The sequence below is a fragment of the Ursus americanus genome, chromosome 11 (assembly GCF_024610735.1).
Source record: "Ursus americanus isolate L20-20 chromosome 11, mUrsAme1.1.p, whole genome shotgun sequence".
Taxonomy (NCBI): Eukaryota; Metazoa; Chordata; class Mammalia; order Carnivora; family Ursidae; genus Ursus; species Ursus americanus.
The window spans coordinates 73,752,353-73,779,834 of record NC_142137.1 but is presented as its reverse complement, the minus strand read 5'-3'; the positions used below and the strand labels follow the sequence as shown (position 1 = coordinate 73,779,834).

The following is a 27,482-nucleotide window of genomic DNA, read 5'->3' as shown; positions in this document are numbered from 1 at the left end:
CTCTGGCACGGCCGCGAGGCAGGCGCTTGCCCGCCGTCACCGGGACGTGGTCAGCCGTTTCTGTGCTTCAGTCCTTCAAGGGCTTCTCCACACTGATATATATATTTCTTTCTAAAATAGAATAATTCTATCATGCCACTGATTAGAAACACATCATGTGTTTAAGCGGCATCCACACCCTGTGTGAGCCCTACCCTGCCTGGGTCATCCTCCAAAATACACGGATGGGGTGACTCCCTCCGCTGGGACCCTGAGCCAGCCCGGGCAGGGAGACAGGGCCGCAGAGCCTGGGAGTGGAGAAGCTTCTCTGTCCCCTCACGTTCTATTTCGGGGGCCTTGGAATCAAATTGACAAAAGGCATATTGGCAACAGGAGAGAAGGAGCTTACCTAGGCACACAGCAAGCTCATGCGACATTGCTCGGCGATGAGTAACTCCAAGGGGTAGTCAGAATTTGGGGTTTCCTTACCTGACTTAGGAGGGAAAGGGAGGAGCGAGGACGGCTCCTGTGGGAGGAACAAATGTGTTTCTTTGGGGAAGATAAATAGGTTTTTTAGGAGAAAGCGTGTGTAGCATTTGTCGATACAGGTGTGAGTGGTCTCTCCATCTCTTCAGCGCCCAGAACCCCCTGCCCCCCCCAGAGAGGGGGTTCATGGTGGGTTTACACTCGGTCTCTCCCTGGGAAAGGAGCTGCCCTGTAGATCAGATTCACGGCCGACCTCATCTCTCAGAAGTTTCTGCTTTGGGTCTGATAAGGGAAGGTGTGACAAGGCTCCTTCCTGTGTCTGTTGAATGTCAAAGGTCTTCAGCTTAAAACAGTCTTTATATGAACCCCGGGGTTCCCAGTGGGTCCCCATGCTGCTGGTCGCTGTGCCTGTCCTCTGCCTTCCTTGATTTCTAGGCCACAAGGCGAGCCCAGCCGTGTCCCGGATCCGCCTTGTCCTGCACTCTTCCCTCTGCCCGGACACCAGCCCTGCTCCCCTCTGCCGGACCATTCAGGCTGGCCTGGAGCACGGGCTCTGGTGGAAACCCTCCCTGATTTCCCGTGGCTTGACACAGCGCCCCTGTGGTGTCACACGCTGCACCTATGTGCACACCTGCTGTCAGTCTGTGAACGCTGAGCTCTTCCACGGAGCCCTGGGCGCTTAGCTGGGTGTGGGGACCAGGACAGTCTCCGTCTGTGATGATCACCTGCCATGTGCAAGGAAAGGGGGTCCTGAAGCACTTGAGGAGGAGCCGGGGCAGGAAGGCACTGTGTTCCTCTGACGTGCTGCCCTCATGGGAAATAGGGCTCAGAGAAGGAGCCCTTGTGGTCAGTGGCCCTGTGATGCCCCACAGTCACGTTCAGTCTCCTGTGGGACCGGTTTCAGTGTCTGGCAAGTGGAAGGTTTCAGAGTAAAAGCAACTGTATGTGTGTATGTTTCGTGTTCTTTTTTTTTTATTTAAAGATTTTATTTATTTATTTGACACAGAGAGAGACAGCCAGCGAGAGAGGGAACACAAGCAGGGGGAGTGGGAGAGGAAGAAGCAGGCTCCCAGCGGAGGAGCCTGATGTGGGGCTGAATCCCAGGACCCTGGGATCACACCCTGAGCCGAAGGCAGACGCTTAACGACTGCGCCACCCAGGCGTCCCTTTTGTGTTTTTTAATTTAAAGACATTAATGATAACGTGGCTTTGCTAGAACAGCAAAGAAACAGGCACACACTTGGGATTTGCAGGTTCCCTTGGAGTGCAGATGCCAGTCCATCCCAAGTGGGGTTGGCATCACGATCGTAAGACACTGACAGGCCAAATAGGGTTTTTTTTTTTTTTTTAATGAATACACGTAATGTATATTTCTTTTCTTCCTGAATTTGAAATAAATATATTGAGTTATAAAAAATGTGGAGAAACATAGAAAAGTATAAAGCAGACCTTTAAGATCACCTCCATGTAACGAAGCGGAGAACATCACTCGTACCACGGGGTGTATTTCTTCATCTCATGACCTTACTTCCTGGTCTATCTCCCCCCCCCCGAAGGCACACTTCACACCTGTTTCTTCACCTAGAATCGGCGTCTCTGTTTTATGTGTCTATCACCACCAGGTATGCAGCTTACTAGGACTGAAGCACACATTTTTATGTTTTTTTAATTTCTTAAAGATTTATTCATTTATTTTAGAGAGAGAGAGTGTGCATGAGTAGTGGGGGAGGGCAGAGGGAGAGAGAGAATCTCAAGCAGACACCCAGCTGAGCGCAGAGCCCAACGTGGGCCTTGATCTCATGACCCTGAAAACATGACCTGAGCCAAAACCAAGAGTCGGATGACTGAGCTACCCAGGCGCCCCTATAACGTTTTCTTAACATTTTATAACTTTCCCCTAAAATTCTTAAGTATTTTTAACAACTGTAGAATTTTCCATCCTATACTTATACCATATTTTATTTGTACCAGTCTTTGCTGTTGAATATTTGGGTAAGTGTTCAGTTTCTCACCATTATAAAAAGCACTATAATAAACATCTGCATACTTATGTCTTTATCTTTGGATAAACTCCTAGTTATTGGGTCAAAGACTTTAGATTTTCCTTTATAGAAACACTTAGTTTGCATCTTATGAGTCTTGTGCAAAACAGTCTTCTTGGGCCTCACTGGGAAGCACATTTTCCTTCTGGGTTTGCGTGTCTACATGGGTGTTGGCAAGCGGCACAGGCGACATGCACAGCGGGTGAGCCTTCAGGGCTGGACGCTGCTTATGCGACGCAGACGCCCGTATCCCGCCCTCTGCCGAGGGGCCGTGAGCCCCCAGCGCGCTGCGGGAAGCCTGCGAGTGCTGCTTTGGGAAGCGAGAGGACTGGAAGCAAATGACAGCAGTCAGAAAACGGGCTTCGGCATCCGCTAAATCCCACTCCGCAGCGCTAGCCATGCGACTTCGGGAAAATTACTTCTCTGCCAGGCTCCATTTCCTCAGCGGAACTTGGAGCTGGTGCCTGGAGGAGTCACCGTGAGGACCTAGCGACCTAGCGACCTAGCGCGGGAGCGGGAGCGCGTGCGGCTTGTGCCTGGTGGGGATGCTCTGCTGGCCTCTCCGCTGTCCTTGGGCATTTTCTGGCGCCTCGTCCCCAGAAGGTAACTACTTTGGCAATGACAAATCCTCTGGTACATCGAACAGCAATCGCCCCATAGACCAAAAGAGCAAATGATGTGTTTTTCCATGTAACCTCTGACCTGGCAGTGAGGAAATGGAACCGGGGTGACCTGCCCCTGCACATAAAGGGCGGTGACCCACGGGGGCCCAGGGAGGCACCAGGTCCCTTCCTTGGCTTTCTGGTCCAGGAGAGACTTTTCCATCAGGTTGGAGGTGTGAGTATAAGGATGGTGTCAGGGAACTTCTAATTTCAGAATGAGAATTGCCTTTATGGACGAAAGGATTGTGCTGTCAGGGTCCAGACTAACAGAGGGCGTGTGTGTGTGTGCATGTGTGAGGGTGTGCGTGTGTGTGCATGTGTGTGTGTGCAGGTCTGTGCGTGTGTACATACACATACAGACGGCTGGCATGTATTGTCAGGAGATGGGCTCCAGTGCTCAGGGTGCTGGCCAGCCTAAACCATGTAGGGCAGGCTGCCAGGCGGTGCTGTAGTCTCAGGGCACCTGGAGGAGAAGCCCTTCCTTCCTGGGGAACCTCAGTCTTTCCCCCGAAGGCTTTCCAATGAAGGATGCGGCCGTCCATAGGATGGAGGGCCATTTGCTTTACTCAAGGTCACTGATGTGAAGGTTAAGCGTGTCTAAACCTTCACAGCAGTATCCAGACTGCTGTCTGGCCAGCACCCGTCCCCATGGCCAGGCCAGGTTGACACATACACGTTAACTGTCCTGGGAACCTAAGGCCTGTCATTGGCCAGGGTTGAGCAGACAGGTCCTGGGACAGGGGTCCCATGTTCCATCTGGGGCAGAGGAAGAAGCACTCTGCTGAGTAAATCACAAATAATTAGAATCTGTGAAACTTTCATAAATGTGCGTGCCTGGCCTTGCACGCATCTGGGTTGCGTGTCACAGGGCTGAGCTGGGAAGGGGACGGTCCCCTCTCCCTGGAGCTAGTTGCCTCTCCGCTGTGCATTAGGGGTCCAGGGAGCCCTGCCCGTGCTCAGCAGGCTTTAGGGAGGCTGGCCCAGCTCCCCAGGCCACAGAGTGAAGTCATCCTTCCTCCCGGGGCTCTAACTGAGCTACAGTCTTAGTACTGGGCCTTCTGAGCTGCTCCTGGGGCACAGCTGCGGCCGTTTCCCAGTCTCGCGCATGCACGTGTGTCTCTGCCGCCTCCTCCACTCGTCCTCCTCCAGAACCTGCCAGGACCCCCAGCGGGCTGGAGTCTTGCTCCTAAAGGTGCAGTTCCTTCTCAGCCAGGGGTGATCCGGCACCCGGGGGGACGCTAGCCATGTGTGGAGATGGTTTTGGTTGTCGTAACTGGGGTGGAGTTTCTCTTGGCATTGGAGATGAGGGATGCTGCTGACCATCGCACAGTACGCAGGACGGCCCCCACGACAGAGGTACCCACCCCACGGGATGGTAGTGCTGAGGCGGGGCCCCGGGGCCCCACTGGGGCCCCACACGCTGGCTTGCGGGAAGAGCTGGCCCCTGCAACCTCTGACCCTGCTCCTGAGCCTACTTTTCCGTGTGGTTCTTCCCAGCTTCTGGCTCATGGCTCAGCTCTGCACTGAATCCCCGGATGCCATGTCCACACTGGGTCTTCCCGGCCGGCTGATGGCTCCTGGGCCAAGTGCCCACATGACCCCAGTGAGTGCATGGGCTTCCTGGGAGCCTTGCTTCCACGTAAGGTCAAACAACATGCTCAAGTGATGGGGATGTCCTTTCATATTAATATTATCGTGGCAGTCCTAAAATGCATCAAGTTGTGGATAATGAAGCACGAAATGAAACTAGTTTCTAGTTTCTCTGGAAGAGTCGTTGATAATGACCTGACTTGGTCCTAAATGCGTTCTGTAGATCTATTTTCTCTTCCTTGTGATTTTCTTAGTAGCGTTTTCTCTTCTCTAGCTTATAGCATCATATAACATAAATTATGTGTTAACTGGCTGTTATGTTACTGGTAAGCCTTCCGGTTAACAGTAGGCTAGTAGTAGTTAACTTTGGGGGGAATCCAAAGTTACGTGTAGATTTTCAACAACGTGGGGGTGGGTGCCCCAGCGTCCGCAACGTTCAAGGGTTAAATGTACACTTGTTTCACAGTCTGGTGTATAGATGTGTGTCTTCTCCACACCTGGGTGCTCCCCCTTCAGACTTCATACACTGATTTATTTTCCAAAGGCGTGGCCCTCACAATGGAGCCAAAGGGAAAGGCGTGAGATGGCCCATGTTTCTGTGGGAGGAGAGCGCTGACCTTCCGTCTTGCGGTGCTGTTTCTTTAGAGGGATCTTCTGGTCCTCAGACGCCGGGAGAGAGCTCTGTGCTCCAGGAGGGTTTGAGGAGGAGGAGCTGATCGTCCAGCAGAGTGTCTCAGCACACCTGAGTGGTTGTGATTCGGTTACTTGGACTGTGACGGCCACACACAGAAGCATGCCCGGCTCGGTCTACATGACCCAGCCAGGCTATTTTGTAAGGCAGTGTTGAGGAGGCAGGCACCATGTATCCTGAGTCTCTAAGCTAAGTACACGTGTTCCACAGGTGTAGACAAAGACCATAAATAGCAGGGAAAGTGTCCCCTGAAACAACCCCAGTAGAGGCTTCAATGTCTGGACTCGGCACATATTTCAAGTTCAATTACTGCAGTGGTTTGAAGGCTCAGTGGACATTTGAGCCGGTTTCCTGGCTCTTCTGGGTTGGCCCACAGAGGCATGTGGCTCCCTGGCTGTGTTCGTCCGCTAGAGCTGCTGTGACAAGCGCCACAGACGGGGTAGTGTTCCTCCCAGGCCCAGAGGCTGGACATCTGCAGCCCGGGGTGGGCAGGCTTGCTCGCTTCTTCTCTGCTGGGTCGGAGACAGCATCTCCTGTGCCCTCTGTGCACTCCTGTGTCCTCATCTTCTCTTACAAGGACACCAGTCCTGTTGGATCAGGGCCCATGACATGCGTCACCCCATTTAACTCGATCACCTCCGTAAAGACCCTTCTCCAGGAGAGTCACACTCTGAGGGTGTGGGGGTTCCAGCTTCAACATGTGAATTTTTGAAGGGCACAGTTCAGTCCAGATCAGTCTGTACCTATAAATAATGGGTGTGTTTTTCATTTTTTTAACATGGATGGAATCACGATCTATGTTCCCTCTTGAAACTTATTTTCGAAAAGCTCTTTTTTTTAATTTTACTTTTGAGATTTATTCATGTTGATCACGTGGTTCTGTTTCATTCACTTGGAGTGCTGTGTAGCATTTCCTGATATGAAAAATGTGTTTATTTGTCCGTTCCCCTACCAAGGAGCCACGTCAGGCGATTTCCAGTTTTTGTTCTTTTAAGCAGTGCTCAGTGGAGAACCTGTGTCTTCCCATGAACGTATTCTAGAGTTTATTTCTTTGCTTAAATACGCAAAGTGAAATTGATGTCCATAAGATATGCACATTTTCAAATTAACTTGGCATTGACATATTCCTCTCCAAACTGGTTGAACTCATTTGTTCTCCCTTTGGCAATTTATCAGAGGTCCTTTTTCCAGATACTCACCAACTCCCATTGGATGCAACTGGGCACACGTAGGCTATTTTTTTTAAAGATTTTTATTTATTTATTTATTTATTTATTTATTTATTTATTTATTTATTTATTTTAGAGAGGGGGCAGGGCAGAGAAGGAGAGAGAATCTTGAGCAGACTCTACCTGACGCAGAGCTCGATCTCAGGATCCTGAGATCATGACCTGAGCTGAAATCAAGAGTCTGATGCTTCACTGACTGTGCCCCCAGACGCCCCACTTATGCTCTTTTTAGGAGTGAAGAACTTGTTTATCTGATGAAGATGAAAAGCACCTCTTTACCTCTCTCTAGTGTGTGCATTAACAGTAACATATCTCTGATGCTAATTCTTTTGAAGTCACATAGGTTATGAGTATATTCTTCTAGTCTGTGCCTGTTTTGACCTTGTGGTGTCTTTTGTCATGCAAAATGTTTCTTATTTAAATGTAGTCAAGTCTATTGATTTTTAAAAATAGAATGTATGGATTTTTGACTTGTTCGAAAAACCCTTCAGTAGTCCAAGTAAAAATACACCCTCCTGGACGTCCTCTGAACAATTACGTATTCAGCTTTTTCCCATTTTGGTCTCGCGTTTATTTTTACCCTCGGTAGGAGGCCGATCTGACACTTGGCCGGAACCCCTCGTCCGTCCCTCAGTGTCCGGTCTGTCCTTCTCTGAGCTCTCGTGTGTGGGGGGCGGCTTCTGGGCGCTGCTGGGCTCCTTGCGCAGTTGTGATCCCTCTGGCACTGGCGAGAGTGCTGATTCCTGTCCGGTCGTGCGTGTCCCCTGCTTGCCTGTCTTCAGAATAGTGTTGGCTACTTTTCAGCCTTCACTCTTTGACTTGAATCCCAGGAAAAAATATTCCTGCTTGGATTTATGATGGTCATTGCATTAAATGGATAGATTGATTTGGGGGAAAGTGACTTCTTCTTCTTCTTCTTTTTCCCCATGTTAAGATTTCCATTCTGGAATAGGATATTTATCTTCACTTTGGTTTTCTTATATTTCTTTCAATAAATTTTTTTCATATTTTCTGTAAAGTCCTTACACTTTTTCATTAGATATACCCTTTATACTTTACAGGTATCCTTTTCTTGTCCTTTCTTGTGTTTCTCCCTTCTCCTCCTCCTTTTTGCAATTTCGAATGTCATCTCCTTAAATGGCTTCCTGCTGATGTACAAAAGCACTGTTAACTTCTGAGTATCACTCTTACGTTTGATAACCCATCATCTTCTCTGAGTAGAGTGACTAAGTTGTCAGGAGGCTCTCTCGCATTTCCCAGGGAATTAGACTCTCCCTGAGCCCCAGCTATTTGTCTACATGTATTTCTTCTACTATGTGTCTGTTGAGTTTAAAAATATTTATCTTATGTTCTGTTCAGTGCTGCCCTCCTGCTGTCGGAGGCTCTGGGTGCAGCCCGGGCTCTTCTGTGGGTCCGCTGTCTTTTCCTCCGGCCACATCTCTGCGTGGGTGTTGAGACTTGGGGCTGTGAGCACACTTGGGAGCCTCACCCCTTCAGTGTGGACTCCTGGCAGCCTGGCTCCAGCCTGTGTCCGTCCACGGGGAGCCCTGATGCGTCTGCCGGGCGGCTCAGGTGGAGTCCTGGCGTGGGCGCGACTTTCGTGTGAAACTCAAAGGGAACCTACCGCCACTATAAATCCGCCCAGACTCACGGGGGGCACAGCTCTGGCATGTTCAATGACCAGCGATGACTTTATTTTTTTATTTTTATTATTTTTTAAAGATTTTATTTATTTATTTGATAGAGAGAGACAGTCAGTGAGAGAGGGAACACAAGCAGGGGGAGTGGGAGAGGAAGAAGCAGGCTCCCAGCGGAGGAGCCTGATGTGAGGCTCGATCCCATAACGCCGGGATCACGCCCTGAGCCGAAGGCAGACGCTTAATGACTGAGCCACCCAGGCGCCCCCAGCGATGACTTTATAAAAATACTTTAAACCTGAGCCCAGGACGCGTGAGGTGAATTTCCTGATTCTTATGCTGCTCAGTGGATTGCTGTCCCAGCTGACCCCTCCCCAAGCCGACTGAGTGTCCCAGCTTCCCACGGCCGGCTCCTTGCCAGCCCCTCCGCTCACGGGGCCGGGCTCTCCTTTCCTGTACTGCTCTCCTGGCAGTATGAAAACCTGCCGCCAACAGCAAAACGACGAACAGCCCACATGAAAAAGGGCAGAGGTTGTGAATGGATATTTCTCCAAGGAACACATACAAGTGACCAAACAGCACGAGGAATGATGCTGAACATCATCATGAGGGAGACGCATGTCAGAACCACGATGAGGTCCCACGCGCACCTAGATGGCCATTGTGATCAGAAGGGGGAGGGGGAGGGGGAGGAGAAGGAAGAGAAGAAGAAGAAGAAAAGAATATGCAAAGTCAGAAGTTTTGAGTGAGATCATGGAGGGGTTGGCCCTTTGGCACATTGCCGGTGGGAATGTAAAATGGCTCCCCTGCTCTGGAAAAACCTGGCAGTTCCTGAAAACCGTTACCGTAACTCAGCAATCCCACCGTGAGCTACATAGGCAGGACTGTTGAACACAGGGACGCCCACGCCGGCTACAGCAGCCCGAGGCGGGAACGCGGGCGCCCCTCGGCAGGTGTATGGCTGAGTGAGGAGTGGTGTGCCCGCACCGCGGAGAACCGCTCGGCCATAGAAAGGACCGAGGTACCGATGTGTGCTACAACGGGCTGGACCTCAGAAACGTGATGCTACCTGAAGGAGGCCAGGCGCCGAAGGCCTGCGTGGTCTGGTTCCGTTCATGTGAAGTTGTGGAGCAGAAAGTCCAGAGAGGCTGCAGGGGCTGGGGGAGGAGGGCCACTGGGTGGGTGGGGTGGGCGCGGACTCCTCAGGGCTTCCTTGCAGGGTGATGAAAATATCCAGAAGTGAACGGTGGGATGGTTGCACAACAGTGACAATGTGCTTAATGACACTTCATTTCAAAAAGGTTAATTTTATGTTATGTGAAATTCACCTCAATTAAATGTTTTTAAAATTCAGAATTCAAAGATGACAGAAACGGCAAGCCTCCAGTTGGTGGAGGTCCAGCCCCGTGGTCTGTGTCCTTCAGCCCCTGTGGGCTTCCCTTCCTTCCTCCCACGCTGGCTGCTCACCGAGGGACATTTTCCTGTCGTCTCTAAGTGTGCAGGGGGGATCCTGCCGTTTGCAGGCAGTGCACGTGCTCGGAGGGCCCCCCATCTGTTTCACCACAGACCTGACCCCTGGGCCCGGAGCTGCAATCCGGAACACCCCTTCTTCTAGTGCCCACAGCCTCTTGGCCTGCTTCGTCTAGAAACACGCCGGCCACAGTCCTGGAGCCCCGGTGACTGGCCAGGGCGCATTTCCTGGTTGGTGGTGTAACATCACCTCCATGACCCCTCAGGGTGAATAAATGACCCACATGTGGCCGAGGGTCTCTGGGGCTCTGGGTCCCCAGCAGAGGGAGAGGACGCTGGGTTGTGGAGAACAAGCCCCGCTGTCCCGACAATTTGGTCTCTGTGGGAGCTTGGTGTTTGGCTCCTGGGGGAGCACGTCAGTGAGGCCACACAGATGAGCGCCATCCTCTCCTGCAGCCGCGGCCGGGCTGGCGGACTCGCAGTTTCCGCCCCGCGCAGGTGGGAGGGAGGAGCGCTTGCTTAGTGAGGACCACAGGACCTGTGGATACACGGACTCCAGCAGCCTGCGGGCCTGTGTGTGGGGCAGGGGTGGGGGTGTGTGCCCTAGCCACCCCCGTCCACAGGCATTTAAGAATCAATACTGCAGAGAAGAGGGTGGATAAACCCGACAGTTTAAGTTAGAAATTTTGGGAGTTTCTAAACGATTTCAGAACATCAGAATTGACATTGATTTACGGCCTAATTGTTTATGGGAAGTAGAATTCGGATAGGGCCCCGCTCAGCCTCCCCGTAAGCGGGTGCTCGGCCGGAGACCGGGTCTCTGGCGCCATCTGCTGTTTGTCCGTGGCCGCGCAGCCCCCACCGGCCGGAGGTGGGAAACCAGCCAGAAATACAGACCAGTTAGGTCTAGTCGGACACCTCTGGGGTCAACTTCCAACGGATCCCAGACCGGAAACAGACGCCAGCATTTGAGTGATGTAATGTCTCTGAGGCGGGCTAAGCCAGCCCGGTTTGGGGAACACGTTCCTGCATCCGTGTGGCCAACAGACAGACTGTTGTTTGCTCCGCGTTTAAAGCGTGTTGCTCCTTTCTCCCAACTCCTCCAGAAGGCTGGTGCTGCCCCACCTGTGCAAACAGGGAAACCGAGGCTACCTGGCTAAGTCACTTGCCCAGCATCTGATGGCAGGAGACAACCAGGAGCCTGAGCTCTGCCCCCGCTGCGGCTGCACCTGCTGGTGGCGCCCTGGAGCCACAGTCTGCCCCAAGACCATGCGGTCAGTTCTGTGCACGCAGTAACTTAAAGTAACAGCAACATTCCAGGCAAATCAGGGCTTAAAGTGTTGAGCTTTCTCAGCGTCCCATGGACGAATTTCACTGAGGAAGTGATAGTGTGTATTCACTCTATCACCTGCGTACCTGGCCAAGTGTGGCTTTTGAGGACGGTGCACACAGTCTGCAAGGTGCCCCATTGTCTAGTAAACAGGGACTCTGGGAGGGAGCCAGACCGCTTAGGTTTATAAAGTGGGGCCGTTGACTTTATCTACTGAAAAGCTAATCTCAACAGACCCACAGAGTCACATGAAGCTTGGCCAGACTCGAAATTCCAAACGCCGTAAACACTACGGTGGGTGCCTCTCACTTTCCTGTGGCACATGATTGCTTCCTAGAGCTTTACAAAAATACTCAAGCCATATTTTTTCCAGAATGGTTGTTGATACTTTGTCTAGATAGTTCTGATATTTTCTTTCAAGTTAACAAAGCACAAACATATTTGCCCCTGTTTATTTTCCACAAAGAAGTCTGAGGGGTTTTCTCTTCATGGCACACACCTGGAGTCCCATCTGCTTGTGCGAAGTGCTTCATACCCTCGTCACTGTAGTTTTTCCCTGGGGAGCCGGCCCAGATGCTATTGAACTCATGCTAGATGCATTTTGACAAGAACGTAGTCACAGGATGTAATGGGAAGAGAGAGGACGGGCCCGATTCCTCTCGCGATGGAAACCCGAGTCATCGTCCTCCTGGCTCTCCCGTTCCCTCTCTCCCCCCACCTGCCTTCTGTCTCCTTCCCCACCTGCATAATCACAGGTGCTCTGAGGGAGAAAGGTGGGACTTGCAGGGAAGTCCTTTCTGCTCATCCTGGATTGGAATGGAGTGGGAAGGATGGGGGTCAGCACTCTTGGAGTTGAAAGATCCCCTGCCCCTTGCCCCCCACGTTTGGCTCAGGAGCTGAGTCCGGCGGTGTCAAGGGAATGGGGAACAGTTGGGAGGAAGCGGAGGTGTGAAGGGGTCTGCCAGATGGTCGGTGGACCGGCACTTCATTTCCGTTGAGCCTGACGCCCCTGCTTATTCACTGACTCCTGTTGGCTAAGTGAGGGCCCCAGAAAGTGAAGAAGGAAACTCCATGACTGTGAATGAGAGAATATGCAAACTCAGCATCTCGAGTTTTCAGGAAGAGCCCCCCAAATATTGAACACCTTGTACACGCGGTCTTAGGGGCTTCAAGACAGCCCTGGTTAGGGCAGCACCCCGCAGAAGGTGACCGGTTGGTGGGTAGGTCATGGGGTTGGATCAGACAATGGAGGAATGCATGAGTCTATGGCACTTTGGGGACTTTATCTGCAGACACATCACTGATGTTGCATTAGGCCTCACACTTCTTTTTCAGGTTGCAGAAACCACATCAAACTGGCACAAGCAAAATGGGCAATTTATCAGCCCATATGGTTGAAAAAGATATGGCTCTTGGTGGGTCTGAATGCAAGGGTCCTAACACTGACTTTCCCTCCATGCCCAGGCAGGCACATTCCCTAGGTACCACAAGCACAAACTCCAGACTCAGAGCGCCTGCAAAGCTGGCCGCCAGGACAGACAGGGCCAGTGGCTCCCCCAAAGCCCTGGGCAGGCCTCACTTGTTGTGGGGTTCATGCCCATCTCGGAGCAACACTGTGCCCGGAAAGTGACCAGGCCCAAATCAACAGGGTGATCACGGCAGGGTCACGCTCTCCTCGGCTTCATGGGATCCATTCCCTCTAGAAGGAAAGATACTTTCTCCATGAAGGGAGACAGGCTGCCAGGGAGGAGACCCATGGTGTTTGCCACACATGCCCAATGCAGCCCCAGCTGCTGCACAGGTTGCCAAAATGAATCACGGAACGTGTGTGTACTATTTAATACTCACTGTCCAGCTGGGGGACACAAAACAGGGACAACGGGACAGGAGAGCGAGGATTCTCAACCTTGACGGCACAACAACATCACGTAGGAGGCACGGTCAGTGCTGATGTGCCAGGACTCTGTCCCTGCACTTTGGACTGGTTTCGTCTAGGGGTTTGCTAAGCTCCAGGGGTCTTGGGGTACCTGGATGGCGCAGTCGGTCCAGCGACTGACTCATGATTTCAGCTCAGGTCATGATCTCAGGGTCGTGGGATTGAGCCCCACGTCGGGCTCTGTGCTGAGCCTGGAGTCTGCTTGAGATTCTCTCTGCCCTCCCCCACTCTTTCTCTGTCTCCAAAATAAATAAATAAGTAAATAAAATCTTAAAAAAAAAAAAAAAGAAGCTTCAGATATTTCTAACGTGCACCGAACGTGGAGAGTCAGGGGTGTGAAGAAACGAAGGAGTGGAAGATACGCTGCCCTTGGCCAGGTGTGTGGGAAGACTGGCGGTGTAGGTTGAAGTTGAGAGAAATCATGCCCAGCAATGCAGAATTCTCTTGCTGCGGGATCCCTGGCCTTCCTTGCGTGGGGTGAGCCACGGCTGCTCGCGAGGGGTGCAGGAGATTCATTGAAAGTTTGCCTTCTTTCTATCTCTTATTTTGTAGTAAGTATGAGCCAAGGAGCAGGGAATGGAAGGCAGATTATGAATAAAACAGAAAAGGGAAATGAGCCCCGCAGTTTGTGGGCACAGAAACAAGACTAGCCTGGCTTTCTGTTCCCAAATTCCTAAAAGCACGTTGCTAAGTAAAGTCTTCAGGCTTCTCAGGGTGTTATTCTAGCCGGAGAGAGGCTTGGGGAGAGGCAGGGATGCTGGAAGCGTGTTTCTGGCTTGAACCCCACGACGGAACCGAGCCGGACTGTCACTAGCTGTGTGCTCGTGTGTGCGCAGACCCCAGGCCCTGGCGGTCCTGCAGCCGGAGTGATTGCCTCCCAGGGAACGGAGAGCCGATGAGTCGCCTTAGGACGTCTGTCCTGTTCCGTTAGTGATAGTCCTGCTAATTAAATACGCATCTGGAGATGAAACCAGTCACTTTTGTTTTTTAATTTTTGGTGGGATTTTTTTTGTTTTGTTTTGGGTTTTTTTTTTTTTTTTTGGTTTTTTTGGGTTGAGTTTTGAGGTTGGTAATGGGAACATCATCACTTCCTTTGACTGAATTGTAAAAGTTGCACAAAAGTTTGCAAGTTCCCTTCTTTTGCTGTTTACTTCAAGCCTTCCTGAAAGCTCGAGAAACTCCTCCAATTCTTTAGAACCATGTGGAGATTGATGTTTAGAAGCAAAAAACTCCCAGGCTCGGTGAGTGCCTACCTGTCCTCACCAGCACAGCTGCTCGCCGTATATGCCATCCTGTGACTTACAGGACTTTTTCTTCACTTTCTGCCTCAACAGGGCAAATGGGACTCGACCTTGCCTGAGACAAAGTCAGCCGCGTCGGTAGAGGTAAGAGCTGCTCGCATTCACTTGCTTCTCCGTGAGATTATGGGTTCCAGTTTTAAGAGCGTGGTGAGCGTGAAGTGTTGTTTCAGTTTCTTGCATTCTCTGACACTGCTCAGTCCAGTGGAGCGGCGGTGGCGATGAGATCTTAGAGGGGGGATCCCACACAGTGAAGTTTCAGTTAGGTGACGTTCTGGGTGAAGGGAAGAAATGCCTGGACTTGTGCAATTATGTCTTTGTGCAGCAGGGGTCTGCCTTGTGCATGAAGCTGGGACAGTCTCCTGCTTTCTCGGAAGACGGCGAGGTCTGTTCCGAATCTGTGGCTCGCTGGGGACATCATATATATGATTCCATGTGCGTTATTCCTTTTCAGACTCTAGCCCGTGCCTTCAAGATAAGCCGGGAGTAACAATGGCAAGAGGGCCCTCAGAACAAGGTGACGCTGGGGTGGGGGGCTGGCCCTGTGCTGGGTCTGCCGGGAGCTGTGGGAGAGCCTACTGACCTCATGCAGAGGTCAGGTCTTCATCAGAAGCTTTTCTAGGTATTAGGCCTAAAATGGGTCATTTTAGATGAAGGGAGATTTCCCACAGTATTTCGAGCAGCTCTGTGGTTTGAATAGTAACATCATCAATAGGGTTTGATAAGGTGGTTTTACGGGTGTTTTGCTTTGCCTGGCTCCCACGATCCCGCTACGTGAGAATGCTGCGTGTCCAGGCAAAGCCACGGCATCTGTACCGGCCAGGTTGAACATTCACAGCAGGCATGGCGGGAACAACAGGCCTGGTCCTCGCAGGTGCCAAACAGGTCATTTGAAACCTGGGTGTTGGTCAGGCTGATTTAATTTGTATGAATACATCGGATTTCTTTCTGGTTCATGCTAAACAAAATACGTACTGAACCCCCCTCCCCACTAGGGTCCCGCTTCACTGGCCTTGTTGAGGTGGTGGGCTGCCCTGTGCGTGCGCAGGTCGGGAGCTGCACAGAGGAGTGATGGGCTTCTCAGCAACTGCGCGGTGGGTCTGCAAGTCCCAGGGGGCACGAGAGAGTCCTGGCTGGTTCCAGGAGCCTGCATTCCTGGAGCAAAGGAAGCTCCTTCTGCGAGGGGTCAGTCTCGTACTTGACTGCCGGCATCCGCAGGAACAAGCTCACCACTGAATTCTGTTGTGCTTTTAGCATACTTACGGTACTCCTGTCTGCATCCCGTAGATTTTTGTAAGTAGCTCCGCACGGAGAACTGGGTGGATAAAAGGGTTCTCTGTACCACTATCTTGTGAGAAGTATCTTCCTTATTAGACATAAACATGGTGTCCGTGGGACTGAAGGTTGGTGGTGATGATTTATGGTCTGTGACGTCGCAAGGTGGTTCTGGTTATTTGGTTAAGTGGCTAGACAGGGGTCCGAACAGTCCTTTGCTTTGCAGCCTCATGCAGAGACACTCAGAAACAAGGCGTGTCATGGTGGGAGGGAACGGCCCTTTTCTCATCGCCTCTTTGCAGTCTAGTTTATAACCTGTTCAAGAGAAAAACAGTTCTGGTCTCATTGGCGCCTCTTACCAGAGTCACGTGGCTCTCTGTGGTGAGGTCAGTGAGGAGCTGCGTCTCGCGGAGGGATGAAAAGTCCCATTGTTCTGCCTCTCCTCACCCTCCATGCGTGGACTGGCCCGGAGAACAAGGACGAAGGGATCCCATACTGCATATGCTTCTCTACTCTTGGCTGCAGAAATGGATGTAGGCAGAGTGACAAGATCGTGTCTGGTGGGTGATGGAGACCGTACCAGGCCCGGGATGTACCCGTGAGTGTCACGCCTTCGTCATTCGCAATGACCAGTCCTGCACGTGTGCTGCAGTAGGGGCCACGGTCAGAGTCGGAAACATTTCCAAGAACTGCCATTTCTCTGAGGACCCTGCTTGTGGTCACATCTAGGTCAAGGCGCTGGGAGGGCCCTGGGAGCACGGCTGCAGCACCCACGGCCAGCCTGACACCCCCCCCCCCCCCCAGGGCTTGGCCATGTTTTCAGGAGTCCCTTCTTCCATGCACGGTAAACACACACCAATCCGAGCTCATGCAGCATCATCGGGGGGCACTCGGGAAGTCTGAAAACGGTGACCGGAGCAATGAGTTAGGAGTTCACCTTCGTGTCTGCTCTTCTCCCTCTCTCGGCAAGAGTTTGTGTTCAAGATTGTTCAACCACGGGAGGCTCCTGGGGTCTCCTGTTTCAAATCCTAACGCAGATCTGGCTGCGTGGCTGCAAGCAGGTCCCGCTGCAGCTCTGGGGAGAGACACTACAGTGTTTTCCCAGGCGTGCCCTGGACGTGCCACCCCGCCCACACGGCAGGGAGCCGACTTTCCTGTATTTCACCCGCTAAAACTTCACGTTGCCTTCAGGTCAGCAGCTCGTTGAATTTCCTCTTTCTCTGTTATGGTTTCGTTCTTTATGTTTTGATTGTATAAAAAGAAATGTCCAAAGGAGACAAAGGAGGTTACAGCCCCGAGGGAGGTGTGTTTTCTTTTCCGCAGCACCAGGAGAACCAAGGGGTTGCTGATGCCCCTCCAGGGCCTCCCTTCTCTCTCTTCCTCTCTTCGTGCTGAACACCAAGCCCCTTGCACGGGGCTGCATCGTTCAGCCACCTGTTGACCTGGGGGGCTGTTCCCTCAGATTTCCTGCTACCTGGAGCTGGGGAGCGTGGCCGTCCTGATTGTCACGGAGCCGTGCTGGAGCCCCGGGTTGTGCGTGACGAGGGGAGACAGAGGCAGGCTGCCCGGTCCAGGGGACGGGATGGGAAGCCACTTGAAGGCTTGTGCCCAGGACAGGAGAACATGTGATGTGCCTGATACACGCTTGTCCGTGTCTGCCTGACATCAGGGTGTGTGTGTGTGTGTTTTAATTTTTAATAATTCATGAAAAATCTGTTCGTTAGTCAGATACCTCAGTAGGCAAAAAAATAACATAGTAACTCAAACTTAATCCTTTGAAAGGAAACCAGAGAGTTAAAATGCTGACATTCCTGGGACACGACGGCCACTCAGCAGGTATCCGTCCAATGCTAACCCTGCTTCTCCTTGGGAATTCTGGGTGGGCGGATCCCCGCGCGGAGGCCCCTGTGCATGCGGTCCCAAGCGTGGCTCACAGACCTGTGTTCAGTTAGGGTCCCGGGACGGGAAGGTGCGTTTGGTTCTCCTTTCCGTTTTGCTTTCTCCGAACGAAGCTTTAATCTTTCTCATCCTCGACCAAGTTGAATCTGAGCCCGTGTAGTTTCTGAATCAGACAGATTTTCCTGTTTCTCTTTGTCTTTTTCATCCAATCTTCCCCTGCCTGTTTGAGTCCCAAAGCACAGGACTTGTGCTTCTCGATGGTGTGAGACAGTGTGAGGTGGGAGGGGACATGACGAGATGCTGAAGCGTGGGGCGTAGGCGCAGGACTCTGCTTTGCGCTCTGCTCTCAGGGGTAAAATCCTACCATGTCACTGGCTCCTTGTGCAGAGGAGCTGAGCCTCCTTGCTCCTGGGCTCGGTTCAAGCGTCCTCGTCCACGCCCAGCCCAGCGACACCCTGGGGACGCCTGTGGGGCCTCGCCCTGCAGTCCTCCCATGGAACACAGGGCACGGAGGGGTCCTGGGTCAGGCGGCGGGACGGCGCGTTGGCGCTGCAGTGGGCCACGGGGCTGGGTCACACATCTCCATGGTGCTGGCGGGGCCCGGGGAGGGGTCCAGAACAGCGGTGGCAGCAGAGTGAGCTGTGACCAGGAAGGAGCGTGTCTGCAAACTCTGTGGGTGTTTCGTTCTCTCCTTGAGTCACCAGAAAAGAGAAAAATACAGTCTCTTTCCCACATTTACTTTAATCACGGGGTGGTCTCTCTGTGCGTGTAGCCTTTCAGTAGAAACCCAGCGAAGCATTTAGGGGCCAAGTTTGTGCTAGGAACATCCTTGAATCGAGGTCATCCTTTTAACTTTCCCTCAGGTTAGCTGAAGAAAAACCAAACATTAGCTTTAGGGAAAAAGGTTGAACCCCACATTTTAGCATATTCAGCTATAGCCTATTTCCCAACCAAAACCAGACAAGATTTATAGAAAAACAAAGCAAAACAAAACGCCAAGAAAATCCTAAGGCCTTTTATTAAGTTCTAGGATCACAGGTGATTTGTTTTTCCTTTGTCATGCTTTTCTATAATTTTCAAAGAATTCTATACTACTTATAAAATAATTAAGTTTGAAAAAATTCATTAGCTAAGGCTCAAGTCATCCTAAAAGTATCAAAATGACTATAATCGTTGGGTGGCGATGTATTACAGATGTCTTGGATTTAGTGACATATGGAAAACTCTAGTATCTTAGGTGATTTCACCAATTTAAGGTGACATTTTGTGACACTTCGTGACAAATAACACAAAAGAATTCAATTCAATTAACTGACAAGTCATTGCAATTTACTAATGCAGCCAAAAAGAGGTTGCTGTCTTAATTCTGTATCCCAAGCAACCCAAAGGGAACTTTCTGTTTGAATTTGTAATTTGCCTTGTGACTTCCTCCTATTGTAATCATAGCTATTAAGATGTTGACCTCCGGTGAACCCCGAAGCAGGAAGCTTTCTGTGGCAGCAGGTGCGGGGAACGGTGTCAGCATGTGGTGCTCCTTCACCCGCTCATCACCGAGCACCCGCCACGGTCTGTCATCACCGAGCGCCCGCCAGGGTCCCTGATCACCGAGCGCCCGTCACTGTTCTCGGCAACTTTGCATGGCGACTGTTCCTTTGCTCTTCCTGCATTTCCCAGAGGAAGAAGTGAAGGTCAGGAGGCATGAAGTAAGATGCTCGGAGTCATGCAGCTGAAGGGGGAGGCTTGGTCCCTTGTCTTTCAGACGAGTAGGAAGCTCTTTAAATTCTTTTATAAATGCCAGCTCGACACCTTACATCCTAAGCTCCAGTTTAGGCGGCGTTTTCTAAATTATGGTCTTGGGGATAAAATAAAGAGCTCTAGGAAATATGGCTATCTTTTATGATCTACCAGAGGGTAAATAAAGCTATTATTTTTTTATGACGGTGCAACTTATTTAAGACTCCACACGGATGTGCACGGCACCTGCCCCGAGCCGTGGGTGCGCTGGGGAACCGGCCGCATGGACTCCACGGCTGTGCTAAGTGTCAGAGCTGGGAGCAGCCGGGGGAGCGGCTGGTGGTGAGCTCATGGCAGCAGATGGTCGCGGACGCCGTGGAGAAGCCACTGCTCGCCTGAGCGAGGCCATGCAGGGCCACCTCTGGAATAGTGGCCCTGCAATGGCCACTCTGAGCTTCTCCCAGACCTGGATTTTCTTTGCGGCATCGCTTCAGAAAATCTACTTGTTTGTCTGGGGATTCTATGGTCCTTATGCTGTTAGCCCCACAATTGCTTCTACTGGTTTTTCCATTTGAGGAGTTGTCCACGTTCTCCAAAAGCTTAAGAAAGGACCAGACTAGAAGCCCACAGAGCTGGGCTAGTATCCCATTCTTTCCCCACTTAGCTACTTGGTAACTGTGACCTTGACCCAGGCCATGTTACCTGTTGGGCCTCTGGACTGCATGGAATTATAGATGAGGTAAATGGTCAGATCTTTTAAGTACTTTGTTTTTTCTTTCATATATGTTTGGACCTTCATAGATGGGCATGTATAAATAAATCGATGTGTCATGCAAACCTTCCATGCATTTATAAAGGTAAAGATGTTTGTTGCTGTTGGTCTCCAGAGTCCTTTTACAAGCACTTTCCCTCACGTTATTAGAAGCTGCCCATTCACGATGAAGAGTTTCCCTTTCCTTTTCAGAGAATGCTGGTACTCAGCTCCCGTGCTGTGGGAAACTCATGGCCCCCACATGGGCAGTGTGCAACTCCCTCCTGACCCACGCACCTGCTAGCCGGGGGCTGGCTCTCCTCCTGTCTAACCCTCCCAGGGGTGCCGCCTCTTCTGTCCTTCCTTCTCTGCCCCGTTATGATCTAGTCTGATGCCTTCTCTTGCACAACTGCTCTTGTAAGAAAGGGCAAGTGAAAAATCATACGCTACCTTCTTTCCTGGCCCTGGGGGGAGGAAAGACATGGTGAACACGTCGTGTTGGCTTGGACCAGGTTTGGGCTGGTCTGTCTGATTCTGTGGGGCCCAGAGAAATGGGACACCTGTACTAGGTTTTACAGGGGAAGACCCACACCAACGCCCGAGATCAACATTATCGTGTCTGACGGAAACGTGAATGGATGCTTTCTGCGTTGGTGGTGGTTTATATCTTGGACATAATTGTGCAAGCATCTTCCTTCTACCGCTGGAGGTCAGATGCCCAATGCGACAGCAATAGTAGTCTCTTTAAAGCAGTGACCAATACACGGTGATAGCTGTTTTTCAAAATTATGTCTTTTGAAAAAGTATTTGGAAGATGAATAAGCCAGGATTGTCATGGAGATCTACCATGGCGTAAAAGGCAATTTCTTGTCACGGTCACCATGACAACATTCAGGCCACGTGCTCTCATATACCTGCAATTAAATTCTATTAGAAAGGAAAGGTCGCTAGCGCCAAGCTGCTGGGTTTACCACAACTGCTGTTTAGCTGGAGACCAAAGGCCTGATCGGTTTTGCTAATGCATTTTCAAAAGCACTAAGTCTTAACTAACTACTTTTTCATCCGTACGGGAGTTTGAGTTGAATTGCAGCTAGGACACCTCAAAACACTCTTACGAGCAGCCTGATGAGTTGAGGTCCGACAGTCCAGGCCCTCTGCTCCCCAGTCCTCCCAGCCTCACGCACATGGCCACCAGGTGAAGACAGGGAGCGAGAATTGTCGGTGAGCACATTGTTTCACCTGAATCGGGTGGAACGTGTGGGGCAGAAAAGATGACATTCTGGGCTGAGCTTCTTCAAGTTTTCTGTGGCGCGCATGAACCTGAGCCAGCTCGTTTCCCGGGGAAGGCAGCAGCCTCGCCCTGGCCGTCTGCAGCCCGAGCAGGCTCGGCGTCTCCACTCGGGGCAGGTGTGTCGCCCTCGAGTCAGCCAGCAGCTCTGCCGAGTGGGTCGTGATGCTGCTGAGATGCTTTCTGTCTGACTCTTGGGATTTCTTCTTTTCTAGGAGACCAGATAGATGTGCCCTTAGAAGTAGATGGGGAAGCCTTTCATTTTATTCTGCCTGGAAAATAATCAAAGACACTGTGACCCCAGACAAGCCCCCTCTCCCTTCTCCGAAGAGCCACCCCCAGGTGACGCTGGTGTCAACTGTGCTGTGAGGCGTCCCCGTGTGACATAAGCTTCGTTTCCAAGGGGTTGCATCTGTCAGAGATAGAGAAAATGAACCATCTGCATGCATCCCCTGCAGTTGTGATAATATTGGAACCCCAGCAACCTCCCTCCACCAAACAACAATTCGGTAAAAAAATTCTAAGTTTCTGTCAAGCCCGGATACAATATTCTTTTGCTAAAGCAAAGGACTATTGAAATAATTGAATCCAGGGAGGATCACAGGAGCCCAGGTTTTCAGGAAAATGTTTTATACAGTCCTCCTTCAACTCTCCGAAAGCATGAACTTCTCTTTTAGGGGAAACCGTGAAACTAGGATGTGTTTTCAGCTTCCAATGCTTTGAGAATTCCAGACTGAATTGTGCAGGGACTGTCTGGGCCCAAACAAAGGAAGAGATAAGAAATTTGGGTGAGAATAGGGAGAACACTTTTTTCTAGTAATTTCCCGATGTTAGTATTTTGTGCCAGCTTTCAGTAGCAAAACAGAACAGAGATTTTTTTTTAATAGGGGCACTTTTCTCTGCTGCCATAATTTGGCCTACGAGCAAACCGTGCTTTCTTCACATGGTAAATCAGATGAGGAGTGCGACCATTCTGCTCGGATGTACTAACCGTCAGGAGCTGCAGAAGAGAGAAGGGTGCGTGGAAAGCAGCCAATGTATGTGGCACATGTTCTGAAAATCCCGTATTCTAGGTTCCTAACAGAGTCTTTCCAACGGGAAGTATGACGAACAAAAATTCTGCCCTAGAATGGCCCTCCGAAGGGCTGACCTGGTCATTACTCTTCCTGCAGCTCCTGTGTGACCTCCGTCTGAGATGTGCATGTGTGTGGAACCGTGTGAGAGCAGACAACTGTACGACTAGTTTCATTTGACTGGGAAGACGTCTCCTTGAAGCATGGTGTGGTGTAAGGAGGGGATGGACCAGCCTGTCCTAAATCAGGGCAGTTTCTGTCCCTTTCATCTTCAATTTCTTCCTTGTCTTGGAATCCTTCTTTCCATGCCCTACAGTTTTATACCAAGTTATTTCCACACCTGCACTGTCAGGAGTGACTTCTCTTGTCTGTCACCCGAAAGCCGATTGTTGGTTGGTGGTTTTTGTGCTGGTCTTTAGGTCTTCAGAGAAGGAGACAATTTATGCGCTCACAGAAAGCTTTAAAAACACCAGTGTCGTAGGTGTGACCCTGACCTCACTCCCGGCTCACAGGTTTCGTGCGGAACCTCGCACGCTTCTGGCACGGTGAGATAAGGCTCGATGCAAGTGACGGCCGCAAACGGCTGCTTGTCCCGCAGGAAATAGGGGCGCTCTGTTTTCACCAGGAAGGCAAAGCAGATTTCTCTGTTGCCTAGACAGGCCCCACTCGCACTTAGCCTGTAAGAGCGCTTAGCCAAAGACGGAAAGCGCGTGTGCATGCGCGTGCACGCGGCGTGGTGTTGGTCAAAGGGTAAGACAGTGAGTAATGCAATCCTTGCACAATCCGTGCCCATTAGTTGACCCAGTGCCACCTAAAAAAAGAAGCCACCATTTTTATGTGCCCCTCTCCTGCTGGGGTCTCCTGTAGCGTGGCAGTGCTCGGGGGCTGGAGGGCGTGCTGCGGGGAGGGGTCTCCCCGCCTGCCCCCTGCAGTGTGCCTGACACTTTGGAACATTTGACTTGGTTCCGGTGAAGTTGCTGCTTTGATGGATTCAGCAGGTGTTGTGCGAAAGGCTGTTAGGACTCGGAGTCAGTGAGCTCGCATTTAGAGCAGGAGAGATGGACAGGCTCCAGGCGAGTCCCCTCCCGCTTTCCCCTTTCGCTTGGGAGTTGGCCAGGCTCAGGCTCGCCTCCACCGGAACAGCCCACCCCAGTGAGCCATGCGAGGAAGTGAGCTTCCACCCCTCATCGCAGGGGGTCCGAGCTGCTGGTGGAGGCGCGAGGTGGAGGAGGCGGGCAGAGCTGCAGGGGCGGCTGCGGGAAGCTGACAGCGGCCGGGGCGGCACATGATGGCTCAGACGCCCTGCGGGACTGGCCCCTGGGGTAAATGATGACCAGGTTGCCGCACAAGAAACTGCACAGACTCTTTCTCAGGAAGGTAAGGGGGTGACCGGCGCTGCATGGGGAGTCCTGGGGGAGTTCTGACAGCTTGCTGCTGGGAAATTCCTGCTGTCCTCATCTCCGCCCCCAGCGGGGGCTAAGGTCAGAGCTGTTCTCTGGGGAGACTGAGGCTGTCCGGCCCTGTCTGCCCCCTGAGTCACAGGGCAGTGGCGGGTTCAGAGAGCAGGTCTGCGTTTGCACTTGCCTTGGTTCTGAGGGCCCTTCCAGCCCGAGGCATGCCGTGTATCACTCTCGTGTGCATTTGCACAATCAGGGAGGTGGGGTCACCAGTCACAGGTCTGCAACGTTAGAAGCAAAGGAAACGAAATATGATAAAGTTGACGTTTATTGAAACTGTTACTGAAAGCTGATGTTTTAGGAGAGATTCATTCAGCAGTCTGCCATTACATTTTTTTCCTTTGTAAAAAACTTTTCTATTGTAGTAAAATGCACATCACAGAAAAATTTGCCATTTACAAAATTTGCCATTTTCACCATTTTCATTTACCGTTTTAACCATTTTCGAGTGTCCCGTTCAGAGGCATTGGGTACATTGACTTAGCTCTGCGGCCACCCCCACCTTCCATCAGCCAAGCACCCTCATCTTCCCGGACTGAAACCCAAGGAACACTCAGTCCCCACCGCACCTGCCCCCAGCACTTACCAGTTTGTAAGTCTGGTAACTCAGACACGTTCTAGTCCCGTGCCGTGAGATGCCTCACGTTACAGTCCAAGCCGAGCCGAGTAGCAGTTACAGTCTGTCTGTCGGATTTGCTAGGAAATTGCTTTGAGTTGTATACCTTTTGCGAGGGGGTGGTATGAAATACAGGGTTTTAAAAATCACCAACATACTGACATAGGTATGGGATTTGTGAGTCAATGCTTTTTTTGGAAAATCTGTGATTTTCCAAATTCATATCTGTTTTTTTTTTATGCTAGACAAGAAATGTTCTGATTTCTCTTGTTCCTCTTTAGTAAATCTCTCTAAATTGATGTACGCTTGTTATATGCAGATTTATGGTTAATAAAAATGTTATTTGTAGATCTTAATGCATGAAAATATAATTTGAAGGTAAATTTATGTTTCATTTTAAAAATCACTCCTGAAATACTATTTTTAGTGATTTTTTAAGGTGAATATAAGCTGTTTCCGTCACTTCTGGGGTTAAGTAAACTGAGGCATTAAGGTGACAAGGGGCACGCCCGCCGTGTAGAAGTGTAGACGGATCTGTGCGCCCAAGTTCACCCTGGACTTGCGCCCCCTCCCCCCGGCAGCCCACTGCCCTCAGCACTGCTTCCTCACGTGGCTGTTGGCGCCATCTGTGTGAGCCCATGTCTCTAGGAGCGAGTCCTCGTTGATACCCCTCCTTCTCCCAGAGACATCAATAAACAGTTATAATCAATTTGAGAGTAAAAAATAAGTAAGTGCCAGGGGAGGGGAAGGACATAAGGTAGAAAAAATGAATCCGAGTGCCCCAAATGGGGGTCAGGAGGGGCTGCAGCTCGCAGACGGCGCGGTGGGTGTCCTTCCGAGACGGCTGGCTCCCCGAGGTGTGGGACGCACACAGTCTGAGTGAAAACAAACAAAAACCGCAAGCCAGTCGTTCAGGTGAACGCATGTCTTTTTGTCCCTGAGCCCAGAGACAAGCCTCTCCCGCAGGCCTTCCTGGAGCAGGCACCACAGGATACGCGGTGAGCAATGTCTCCTCCTGAGCGCACGGCATCTCGTAATAATGTTTTTTTGTGATGCCCTGAATTGTAGGCTCAGGGGTAAGACCCACATACAAAGCAGAAAAGCACTTCTATCAGAAGTCGGCCCTCTGCTGTCCAGGCAGACAGCTGTCTGGAGATCTGACGTCATCAGGGGGGTCGGAAGCCACTTGGACACAGGCGTGGACGTCAGCACCTCAGACGGTGCTCTAACTTTGGGGAGGGAGTCTGTCCATTTCGTTAGGATCTAGTGGCCCTGAGTTAGGGTTCCTTGACAAGTGAGGGAATACAGTTTCTGTGCTGCAGGTTATGAGAAGGGGCTCATAAAATGTGGTCACTGGAATGGGTCTTAGAAATCACACAGCCCACTACGGTTTTCTAGACAAGGAGACTGAGGGTCCAAGATGTCAAAATGCCCAAGATCACACAGAGAGTCCGTGGCAGGGTGGGGCCCTTCCAGGCTTCTTCTGAGCCCTTCTCTTTATACCATGATGGGCAGATGTGTCATGGGTCAGCACCGCCCCCAGAACACTGGGATAGTGACCCCTAACCGCCCATGTTAACCATTCTTTATCTCCTGTATTTGACACTCTGACATCTGGGGAAGGCTGACCCCAGAGAGAAGGCCCCTCCCACGGTGAGCCAGTTCCTAGAGACAGCAAACAACTCATGGGGAGTGTACTTTTCACATGCAAGCCAACCCCCTCAGTGGGGCTCTCCCTCTCTGGGCCACTAGCCCCTCACCTGCATCACCCCGGGGCAGGTACAAGACAGCTAGCCCCCCGCCCTCATCACCCCCAGCAGGAGCCAGACAGCTAGCCCCCCCGCCCTCATCACCCCCAGCAGGGACCAGACAGCTAGCCCCCCACCCTCATCACCCCCAGCAGGGGCCAGACAGCTAGCCCCCCGCCCTCATCACCCCCAGCAGGGGCCAGACAGCTAGCCCCCTCCGCCCTCATCACCCCAGGGCAGGTTCCAGATAACTGGGCAGCGCAACACCTGAGAGCCCACTGAGATTTTTCAAGCTAGGCAGTCCTGAGCCTGCTGACCATACCTCACCTGTCCCTTCCCATGGAAACCTCAGTAAAGGTCCCCTGTTCCCGCTATCCTCTGACTGCCCGGGCTTCCCCGTGTGGCCTTGCATGTTGTGCTGTGCCCCCACCTTTTGGGGATGTGAGTCACAGACTGTCTTCCCGGTGACAGCTGTCTCCTGCCCGCTGGCCTTGCCATCCCTGAAGAGTAATCCAACCTGTATTGTAAAACACTGTCCGTTGTTTCTGAAACATTCAACATACTGTTGTGTGAAATAAGACAGGTGAGACCACGTCCCCGTAGTTGAGAAAGTGCGGCAGGTGACAGCACTGATGCAGGGGGTTGTAATGAAGCCGACCCTGGGCGGCGGGCACCCTGAGTCCTGCGAGGGGGCTGAGACCCTGTATGTCTGGGGGCCTGGTCTGCAGGAAACCAGCACGAGAGAGCATGGTAGAGGAAGTTCACAGCACGAGCAAAGGCATTGTCCAGAACTTGGGTCACTGCCTGTGGTGTTGGCCGAGTAGGTGTCTGATAAGTGCGTGTGTTCTGGTAGGAAATCCCAAGGCTTTCGGTTGTTGATCCCAGAGAGCCCACGGGCAACTCAGTTCCGTGTGTTTTCCCAGTTTCATAGACACCGACAACTGTTTATCAAGCATGTTGCGTGTAATAATGATAACTTCATCATGGTGACGTGTCACATTAACAGCCCACCTGCGTAGCAGGTGAAATGTGGTTCTCGCGGCGACAAGCTCTCACCACAATGGCTGATCTGTTTCCCTCTGGGTGCGCTTCTAAACTGCAATGTGACTTTTTATTAAGTTCATCAGAACTGATGTGTTTTTTGTTTTTACAATGCGTTGTAACATTAGAAAGTTGGTTGTGGAAGAATGTTTAAGGTCAAAACAGAGACGGTGATTGTTGCACACGTAAAGGACATTTTTGTGTCCGTAGGACAAGAAAAAAATCATCCAACAGCCTTATCTACAGCTGG

General features: G+C 51.4%; 1 protein-coding gene across 4 annotated transcripts in view; it reads left to right on the top strand.

The window, feature by feature from the left end:
- Positions 1-27,482, top strand: part of RPS6KA2 (ribosomal protein S6 kinase A2) — a 332,597-nt gene that overhangs the window by 37,017 nt on the left and 268,098 nt on the right. For 2 of the 4 annotated variants that reach the window (XM_087865646.1, XM_087865644.1), the window contains exon 3: positions 14,387-14,437. In XM_087865646.1, the coding sequence (XP_087721772.1) occupies positions 14,387-14,437 (51 nt within the window). Of the gene's footprint in view, positions 1-14,196; positions 14,294-14,386; positions 14,438-23,606; positions 23,748-27,482 lie in introns of those variants that run through there. The other 2 variants (XM_087865645.1, XM_087865648.1) reach the window with 2 other exon arrangements.